General features: G+C 39.8%; 1 protein-coding gene across 1 annotated transcript; it reads left to right on the forward strand.

Annotated features, from left to right (window-relative positions):
• The first annotated feature begins 3,822 nt into the window (after positions 1-3,822).
• LOC128507630 (sphingosine 1-phosphate receptor 3) lies at positions 3,823-6,633 on the forward strand. Its single transcript, XM_053478679.1, has 2 exons — positions 3,823-4,014; positions 4,329-6,633. The coding sequence occupies exon 2, from the start codon at positions 4,507-4,509 to the stop codon at positions 5,512-5,514; it is 1,008 nt and encodes a 335-aa protein (XP_053334654.1). The 5' UTR covers positions 3,823-4,014; positions 4,329-4,506; the 3' UTR covers positions 5,515-6,633.
• Positions 6,634-10,371: the final 3,738 nt, after the last annotated feature.

Consider the following 10,371-nt stretch of genomic DNA (forward strand, 5'->3'; position numbering starts at 1 on the left):
TAATGGGTAAACTGTAGAAAAACTATAGAAAGAGAATCCAAAATATAATAATAATAATAATAATAATAATAATCTTTCAGAGGGATGCAGCACTCTTGAAACTGCTAAGATATTTCCAGCCGTGATCAAAGAAACATCAAACGTTTTGTTGCAACAGGGTCACAAAAAAACATTGCCTTTGATGCCCTTACATTACATTTTATATCATTACACATCTGAAAGAACAAGATGCAGGTGGGGTCTGGTATGGGCTGGGGTTATGCATCGCTCCACTGCATGGCAAGGAATAATGGTTCCTGTAGTTCTTCATGTAACTAATCATTATTCAACATAGTTGCCCAATAATTGTGCACACTTAGATGTTCTCCTAAAAAAGCCAAATGCTTACTTTTACACCCTCATACATTCAGGTTTAAGGTCTATTAACATTTTGGATTGACCGTAAAAAAAAAAAAAAAATACAACTTGCCTAATAATTGTGCACATGGTATGTAGCTAAAGAGTTAAGTATAGTTTTTGACATGTTTAGTCTCATACTGTATGTGTGTGTGTGTGTGTGTGTGTGTGTGTTTGGAATGACAATAAAAGGCTGAAAACGTTGAAACCGATCAGAGGATGCAGTTACAGTAACAGGAGATGGTGCAACACTTTTGAAGAAAAACAAAAGTACACCATAGTTTACTGAAAGCAGAAGCCATCAATATGAACAAATTGTGGTTTTCTAATTCGCCAATATCCTAAATTTTATCTAAAACAAACCAGGAAGCTAAGACACCACCAATAACATCAGCACTTAATGTCCGTACTGTTGGACAAATTTTAATTTTCTGTAGGTTTGCTTTACAGATCAAATCCAAAACCAACAAATCAGGAAACAACCATGTGACCTGTCAGGTCAGGTCAGGTCAGGTCAGGTCCCAAACCTCAGGTGAGTCTATTGAATGTACGGTACGGTATTGGTGGAACGCTGGTCTTACATGAATTTTGAGTTAAAAATATATATACTGTATAAAGATTTTGCTAATATCTGATTTAAAAAAAATGTCCAAATCCATTTTATAACCGTCTGTGCGTTATTATAAAGATTCAGGAATTTGTGAAATTCTGCTTTCGACATAGAAATAAAAGCAACCAGGAAACTTTTGTTGCCAATCACAAGCTAGCTCATTACTCAGGCTAACAACGTAGCTAGCCATGATACGGTCTTAAAAGTGAAAGCGAGAGAAAAAGAAAGATGCATGAAAACTGTTTGTTTAACATTTACGTCCGCAGCATAAACCCAGGTTACAAACAGCCTGTTGCTTTTACATGCACAGAAATTCACACACATGCATTGATTCCGTTTAAACATCATCACACCTTTACAAGCTAAAATAAATTAAAAAAAACTGCAGCTACAGAAGTTGTTTGTTGTGTGCAGGACATTACTTCATAGACTACACGGTGAAACTTTCCGGAGTGCTGCAGATGGGAGCTTGGGTTCCTGACTGGTCTCCGGCTAGTGTTGTGGTTTGTGGTATAACAGTTCAAAGAAAAGAAAATTCTTAGATGGTAAAGACAGCGAAAGGCCACCCACAGATAATTTGAAACGCAGCTGCTTTTAGAGCTTTATACAGCTGAATTCTGGACAGGTACGGTTTTGCGATCAATGTAAATTCACCCTGAAGTCTGGAAAAAACTACTTTTAATGACTAGAGCAAAACTCAGGGCTTTTGCAGCACATAGACATAATTTACCAGCCATAATGCTGTTACATTTATGATTTTGATTGGTCAAAAGGTGGTGATTACTCACTGTCTATACCGTTTTATCCTGTATTCAGGGTCGCAGGGGGGCCTGGAGCCTATCCCAGGGGATAAGGCTTATGGGCCAGGGGTAGCTCAGTGGTTAAGGCATTGGACCACGGTTCGGAAGATCCCAGGTTCAAACCCCACAACCACCAAGTCGCCACTGTTGGGCCCTTGAGCAAGGCCCTTAACCCTCAACTGCTCAGATGTGTAATGAGATAAAAATGTAAGTTGCTCTGGAAAAGAGTGTCTGCGAAATGCCCAAATGTAAATCCCAGGCAGGAAAGGACAGGCAAGTACACCTTGGACAGGCTGCCAATCCAATGCAGGGCATACACACATACTCATACACTACGGGCAATGTGGGAGGAAACCGGAGAACCCGGAGGAAACCCACCAAGCACAGGGAGAACATGCAAACTCCATGCACACAGAGATGGGAATCGAGCCTGGCCGGGAATCGAACCCGGTGCAAGGCAACAGTGCTAGCCACTACACCACCGTGTTGCCCAGGTGGTGATTAGTTTTCCTTGACTATGCCGCCTAATTAAAATCACATAATCATCATGTTGTCTTGTAAAGATGTGTTTATTTATTAGTAATGGAAGGAGTCTCCAGTATCAGTTCTTCGTCACAGCCGGCACAGAAAACTCCTAAGCTTTTGTCTTTGAGAAAAACTGAAGAACCGACCACAGAGTTGCTATTACACATTATTCTAGCGCAGTGGTTCTCAACTCTGGTGCTGGATATTTTATTGCTTTTTCTGCTCTATTTTTTTTTGCGATACTAAATTTGACTAAAATGGATTAAAAAAATATTATTTAAATTTTTTTTTGACATTTGTTCATTGCAGTAGAATAAGAGGAATGACACACCACCCTATTAATAAGTTTTATTTTTTTAACCATAACTGCACATCCCATCAGTCGCTGCCTGGCCAAAAACAAAAAGAAAGTTGCACACATTAATATTTAATTTGACCCCACTTTATTACAGCGAATTCATGCACTATTTCACAATTTGAGTCCTGAAATATACCAACAGAGATAAACATGTGATAACCTTATGAGTACTTTCAGATCGTCAGCTGTCTTGAGTCGAGACCTGAGCGACTGATCAACCCCAGATCATAACACTGTCTCCAGAGACTTGTACAGTGGACACTATGCATGATGGGAGCATCGCTACATGCGCTTCCCTTCTTACCCTGACACGCCCATCGCTCTGGAATAGGACTCAATCAGGACTCATCAGGTCACATGACCTTTTTTCTCCGTGCCGTCCAGTCTTTATGCTTTCTAGCAAACTGAAGGTTTTTATTTCTGATAGGTCTCACAATCAAGTGGTTTTCTTATGGCCACACAACTGTAGTAGCAATCCTGTGAGTTCCCATCACATTGTATATGTGTGTGTGTGTGTGTGTGTGTGTAAATGCTCTTAGTTTCTCTATTAAACATACAACGCTTTGATTTCTCCATTTCTTTCATTTGATGCAACTACACCAAGCGTCTCTAATCACTGTCATCGTTCAACACAAATAAGGAACAATGGTTCTATACAAAAAGATAAAGGGTACAGTAAAGCTTCTATCCTCATCCCTAAAAAGGTCATTTTAATGTTTTAACTTCATTTATATTCTTTCATCTTGCTTATTTATAAAGCCATTGGTTAACTGACCCCTCAGCCTGTCTGTCTGTCTGTCTGTCTGTCTAACCGCACACAAATTGTAGCCTACGCTTGGTTTTACTTATTAAATGTCCCCTGAAACAACTCCTTTTATGTTCCCTCACAGCAATACGAAGAATTCATGGATAAAAAAAATTAACAAGAAATAACACGTCACGAGCCTCGGCGCGGATCCTGTTTGCACTCGGCTTGATCTTGAAACTCCAAGGGAAACAAAACAAACGCGGAATTCCGTATCTAATCAAACCTCCACAGGTCCCTCCCAGTTACATCCTCCTTCAGTAAGTCATGTGGCTGTAATGTTCTAAACCTCTTTGTTGCTTCTGCAAAGGGGTAAGTGCATCACGCACGCTGATGCCGTGGTCAGTGAATGGAAACCTGGCAGCTCTGTTGCACCGTTTCTGCAAAGTAAGCATGTGCACTGAAGAGGTTTCCCTTAATTGAAGGAAACGCCGCAGCAGGATGAAGTTAAGATTCTTTAGACTCTGTTGGAATACTACGTAGAAGACAAGCGCTTTTTTGGAGTACCAGAAGTTAGATGGTAAGTCTTGTATGACTTTGTTTCACCCCAATATTAAAACATTTGATCTGAATTCATTTGTAGGTGATGGCTGATTTTTTTTAAGCAGAAGGAATTTTGTTGAAAGACTTCTGCTTTCTTATTATTCCCCACAATGACCAAAATTCGAGATTTTACTTCTATGGAACATACAATGAATGTTTATGAAGTTTATGCTACATACTACAATATTTCGAACCATATTCAAGACCTTACCCGTGTATTTACCGGCATGTGTATGATTTAAGCTGTTTATTTAAGATCAGGTTGTAAGAACTTGTTTTTCTGCCAACCAGGAGAAGATATCCCACCAGCCACTTCACTCCTAATAGAGTCCCACGGACAAGGAACGCACTAGGACCTCCCAAGTCCCTCGAGTCCTTCAAACCCATCTGGAAACCTTTCTCACCGGGAGCACCCGGTCTCAAACGTGTCTTCTTCTTTTTTTGTACTGTACTGCCTCCTGCTGGAGCAATGGAAAACAAAGAAATACTCGACCATTACAATTACACTGGAAAGCTGGGCAATCGGAACAACAACACAGGGACTTTTTTAGGTCCTGAGAAAGTGGTGTTCCTGATTATATGCAACTTCATAGTACTGGAAAACATGATAGTGCTGATAGCCATCTGGAAAAACCACAAATTCCACAGTCGCATGTACTTTTTCATTGGGAATCTGGCGCTGTGTGACCTGCTCGCCGCTGTGACGTACATTGTAAATCTGTTGCTGTCCGGGGAAAGAAGTCTTCACCTTTCAATAAAATCGTGGTTCATACGGGAAGGGAGTGTATTTGTAGCTCTCGGAGCGTCCATCTTCAGTCTGCTGGCTATTGCTATCGAAAGGCATCTGACCATGATCAAAATGAGGCCTTACGACTCCACCAAAAACTACAGAGTGTTTCTGCTCATAGGGACATGCTGGCTGATCGCTGTGGCCCTCGGTGTGTTGCCCATCCTCGGCTGGAACTGCCGAAAGAACCTTCCCGACTGTTCAGTCGTTTTACCTCTCTATACAAAAAAATATGTGGCGTTCTGCATCAGCATCTTTATGGTCTTGCTCTTGGCCATCTCCATACTGTACGCTCGCATTTACATCCTGGTGAAGTCCAGCAGCCGCAAGGTGACGAAGCACAGCAACTCTGAGCACGCCATGGCCTTGTTGCGGACGGTCATCATCGTGGTCGGGATATTTATCGTATGCTGGATGCCACTTTTTGTCCTCCTGCTCATTGATGTGGCGTGCAAGCCGAAGCAGTGCTCCATCCTGCTCAAAGCCGACTGGTTCATCGCTCTGGCTATGATCAACTCGGCTATGAACCCCATGATCTACACACTGGCGAGCAAGGAGATGCGGAGGGCGTTCATCAAGCTTCTGTGCGGATGTGCAGCTACACCATGTTCCAAGTACTTGAATGGAGAAGGGAGCAGGAGTAAGAGCTCTAGTCAAGGTCAGAAACCAGCTGAAGATCAGGGGAAATAAGGGAACGTCGTCACTTAACCATCACAGAAACCTCAGACTTTTGGATCCAACAATCCATTTAATTCCAGAGTTTAACTTCGGGAACAGAAGGTGGAGATCTCCGTTTTTGCTCACGTCACAGAGTGGATCAGGCAGCTAACGTCAGACCCGGCAGTGGATTCCAGTTCTGACTCTAATATTCACCAAAACATGCATTCACTTAACGACTTTTATACTTCCGTGCTTTATGAACACCACATACCTGTATACACCAATCACACATCAAACTGCCAGCGTATATATATCTTGTTTTTGTAACTAAAATCTATTTACAACCTTTTAGATTCTCTAAATGCATGCTTATTCTAAACTCAGACACCAACCCTGAAGTCGTTCTTGTCTGGAACAAGGAAACATTCGAAACCATTAAACCAAGTCTTTTAATCTTTTTTTTTTTGCTTGTTACTGTATATAAAGTGCTCTTGCATCTTGTAATTTCTTTGTCCATGATTAGTCATTTCTGCTCCACAGGGCTGACAGAAGATTTCCAGACGGTTGTGGGGAAAAAAACCCGACAAGGCTGCCTCGGGTTCCCTTCTTTGTCACACTGTTTGGTTTGTGTTTAGGCAAATGAGACGGCAGCTTAAACTGGATGAACTTTGAAGGTTGAACATGAAAGACCGATTCCATGTCGCTGATACAGGTGTATCCATACAAACAGGTGCAGACTCAATAATGTAGCTATACTGTACTTAATTTAGACCCGGTTTGACATTTCACAGAAATTTCTTCTACTTACACCGATCAGCCGTAACATTACAACGAAAAACATTAGGCCACGTATTGTGTACAATTGTGTACAGTAGATTCCAATTTGGCCCACCGTGCCATGACTCGATCCTTGTGGTGCTGTGGATCGAACTTGTTTCACTTGTGCATCTCATACTGTAGGTGTGCGATTATAATGGGGAATTTGGAGGCTGTGTAGGCAGTCTTGGGCTCTTTGCCTGCTGGGCTCCGTGCTCGGTGGGCCGTGGTGTACTGGGTATTCTGGTGTCTTTCTATCGTGACCATCATTGGCATTTTTCCATGATTTGTGCAGCAATGACTTTTCCGTGAGACCTGATCAAACCGGACAGACTGGCCATTGGTCCCTGCTGGCATGGGTGAGCCTTGGAGCCAGTTTACTGCTCTCTCTTTTTCTCTCTCTCTCTCTTTATATATATATATATAAATAGGATGGCTGATACAGTGGAACATTATACTGTAGAACAGTATACCATGTGCACATGTTCTAATATCGGATCGTTTTAATATTAATGTGTATAATCAATTTTACATTTTTCTGTAGAGACGTGATGTACAGTAGCAGATTAGGAAGGAGTCTCCAGTGTCAATGCCTTGTAACGTCAAGTTTTCAGAAATGAGGAAGGGATAGAAAAGGGAGCGAACAACTGATTCGCAAATTAACTTTAAAAAGTAACAAAATACAATATATAATGTCAAATCTTTTACAACTCATAAATAAATAAATATAATCATTAAAAGGAATACAATAATTCAGGAATAATCAGGGTGGTAATATGAAAATGTATCTCTCTTTCTGATTACTTTACAACCGTACGCTCCCAAGGGTGTTATACTTTGCATGAAGAACGAAATACTTCTGATCGTTGTCATGCAACGGGACTGCAGGCACGGCATAAGCACAGGCGTCAAGATTCTGGATTATAAACAAAACCGAAACAGGAACAAGAACAGGGAAACATCAGTAATCCAAAATAGTTAAACGAATCAGTCAAAACAGCATCAACAAACATGCAAGAGCTCACGCCATGCCTGCAGTTCCTTTTTCACGATCAGTGCAATTAATATTGCTGTTTAATATGCGTATGATGCTTTATAAAACACTAAGATGTAGAATTCTGATTGCACCGTGGTTTTACATACAGTAAACGTTCTAGTGTTTTGAATAAAGCTAAGTTCAGGATCTGTAGTAAAAAAGAATGTGTTGTGGATTCATCACATGGAATATGCCAGAGGTTTGTCAGTGTGTTTCTGGTTTTTGATGTGTGTGTGTGTGTGTGTGTTCAGACGGTTTATCACAGTGTTGATACAGTATTCATGACCCACTATTTACCCAAACACACAGAGTTGGCTCCCTCTGCTGCATCTAGACATGAAGTTCAGGTCAGTTTCAGGTTTTCAGTCCTTTAGAAACTGAAAAAAAAAAAAAAAAACGTCTTCCAGAAGCAAAGGAACTTCAGTTTCAATATTAAAGTTTTTTTTTTACTCAAGAATTCAAAACCATCACACCACTCATTTCTTAATTACTTACCCACCCATTCACTCACCGTCTATAACGCTTCATCCTGTATATCCTCTGGTCCCCAGGAGACTTAGGGGTACACCCTGGAATTTGGGTACACCACTTGGCCTCATCTGCATGTTTTTGGACTGTGGGAGGAAACCGAAGCACCTGGAGGAAACCCACCAAGGATGGGGAGAGCGTGCACACGAACCACGAGGCGGGGATCGAACCCGCGAACCTGGAGGTGCAAGGTGCACAGTGCTAACCACTAAACCAACTATAAAAGCCAAAGGTGGGCGAGGTACACAAATCCTGTACCTGAGTAAAAGTAAAGACATCCCTGGGACAATATTACTGAAGTAAAAGCATAAATCCATTTCTAAATCATTCAATTCTACTTGAGCAAAAGTACAAAAGAAATCACCTACAGTACAAGTGACTCTAAAGTGTCAAAAGTACTGAGCGTGTACAGTGTCTTGCAAAAGTATTTATACCCCTTTGAAATTTTTTACATTTTGTCACGTTATAACCACAAACGTAAATATATGTTTTTAATTTTTGTTTATTTATTACCTAAAATCTCAATAAAACACATTTATGTTTGTGGTTAGACCATGACAAATTGTGGAAATTCAAGGGGTATGAATACTTTTGCAAGGCACTGTATTAGCTCACAGTAGCCTTAAAGGCAATATAAATGAATTTCTCTCTCTCTCTCTCTCTCTCTCTCTCTGTCTCTCTCTCTTTTTCTGTCTTGATTGTTGAATGTACTGATTCGTCGCTACAGTATCTGTAACCGTCTCTGCAACCTTTTCGAACACATGGTTACGACTGCCAAATTGTGCAATTATGCAGAATAATAATTATTACTACCTTAAAAATTTAATGCACCACTACGCTGCAACGTGCGGAAATGTAGTGGAGTATAAAGTACAAATATTTGCTGTAGGATATATAGAGTTAAAGTAAAACCTAACCATTAATAAAACTACTCAAGTAAAGTGCAGATACATGAAATATGTACTTAAGTACAGTGATAAAGTAAACGTACTTGGTTACCTTCCACTTCTGATAACTGCGGACCTGCTTCATGGTTAATATGAACAAATATAAACACACCAGTGTGTAAAGAATGTGTTGATCTTTCATGATGCGTTGCGGCAAAGCAATTGGCGTGATGTAATATTGACTTTGGAATTAATATCAAACGTAAAGCGGTTACGTCGTCTGGTATTATACAAAAAGACTTCTTATGCACTTCCAGTGAAAGTGTTTGGACACACCTTCAAATTTAGTAGTTTTTCTTAAATTTTATTATTTTCTGCTCTGTAGGATAATACTGAAGGCATCCTAAAATAAAAAATAAATAAATAAATAAAAATCTTCTGCGAACATTTGAGATGTGAGGCTCTGGGAAGCATTTGTGTGGGCTCTAATCTGAGCTACTGTTTGTTAATTGGCTGTTAATTTCCGAGACTGAGAACTGTAAATGAGCTCATTCTCTGCGACAGAGGGAATCCGTGATCTTACTTTCCTGTGACGCTCCTCATGAGAGCCGGATTCATCTTAGCTGGTTTGATGTTTTATTTGTTTTTTTACAATTGAACTGGAAAATACTGGCAATTCTTGTAAGTCCTTACAGTTTTCCAGATGGACTGACCTCATTGTCATGAAGGACTGATGGACTGGTCGTTTCTCTTTATTAAATTAAATCATTCTGTAATGTCATTTCATAGTTTTGATGTCATCATTATTGCTCTACAATGTTGAAAATGAAAACATTGAACTATAAGTATAGGGTGACTACAGGAGAGTTAGGTAACCAAACTGGACACTTTTATGATATGTACTGGAACTGGAGTCTCCTTACCTCTTAATAACGCACAAATCCGCACAGCCTTGCTCCAAACACTAGTAGAAAGCCTAACCATGGAGGCGGAGCTTATAATAAGAACAAAGGGGGAATAAACCTGGAAGGACGTTAGTACAGTATGTGATGGTTTTTTGAAACGATAAAACAGTTTCGGTGCTTCATGGATGACGTGATGCAGAAAGAACTACAATGATAAACTTGTACTGAGGCCAGAAATTCACTCATTTTATCATTCAAATGTGAAAACATGTGATCAACCTTTTCAAATCATTCCTCTACACAGTGAAGCCACACAATCAGAAATGAAAGCTCACTTACTTTCAGTCGTCGTTACTGGTGTTTTGTGTATTTTTATGTGAAAAATATATCAATACATCAATATAGGTGTCCAGTGTGTGATTAAGAAATGATCACAATATCCAAAAAAAAAAAGAACAATCTTGCCTTATTATTATTATTATCATTATTATTTATATTTTTTTTTTATCTACTCCAATGTATATGAAAATAACCATTTTTGCCTATGCAAGTACTACAGTACTACTGGAGTATAAATACATTCACTACTTGGTTAATGCAGCCTAACTAGCTTAAATGTAAGATCGATAAATGTAAAATATCCGTACACAAATATTCGAAGCATGTCTCCAGGATTAATAAGATGTCCCTAATTCTAATTTCTACACGTCTGCTC

This window comes from Clarias gariepinus, chromosome 19 (genome assembly GCF_024256425.1).
Source record: "Clarias gariepinus isolate MV-2021 ecotype Netherlands chromosome 19, CGAR_prim_01v2, whole genome shotgun sequence".
Lineage (NCBI taxonomy): Eukaryota > Metazoa > Chordata > Actinopteri > Siluriformes > Clariidae > Clarias > Clarias gariepinus.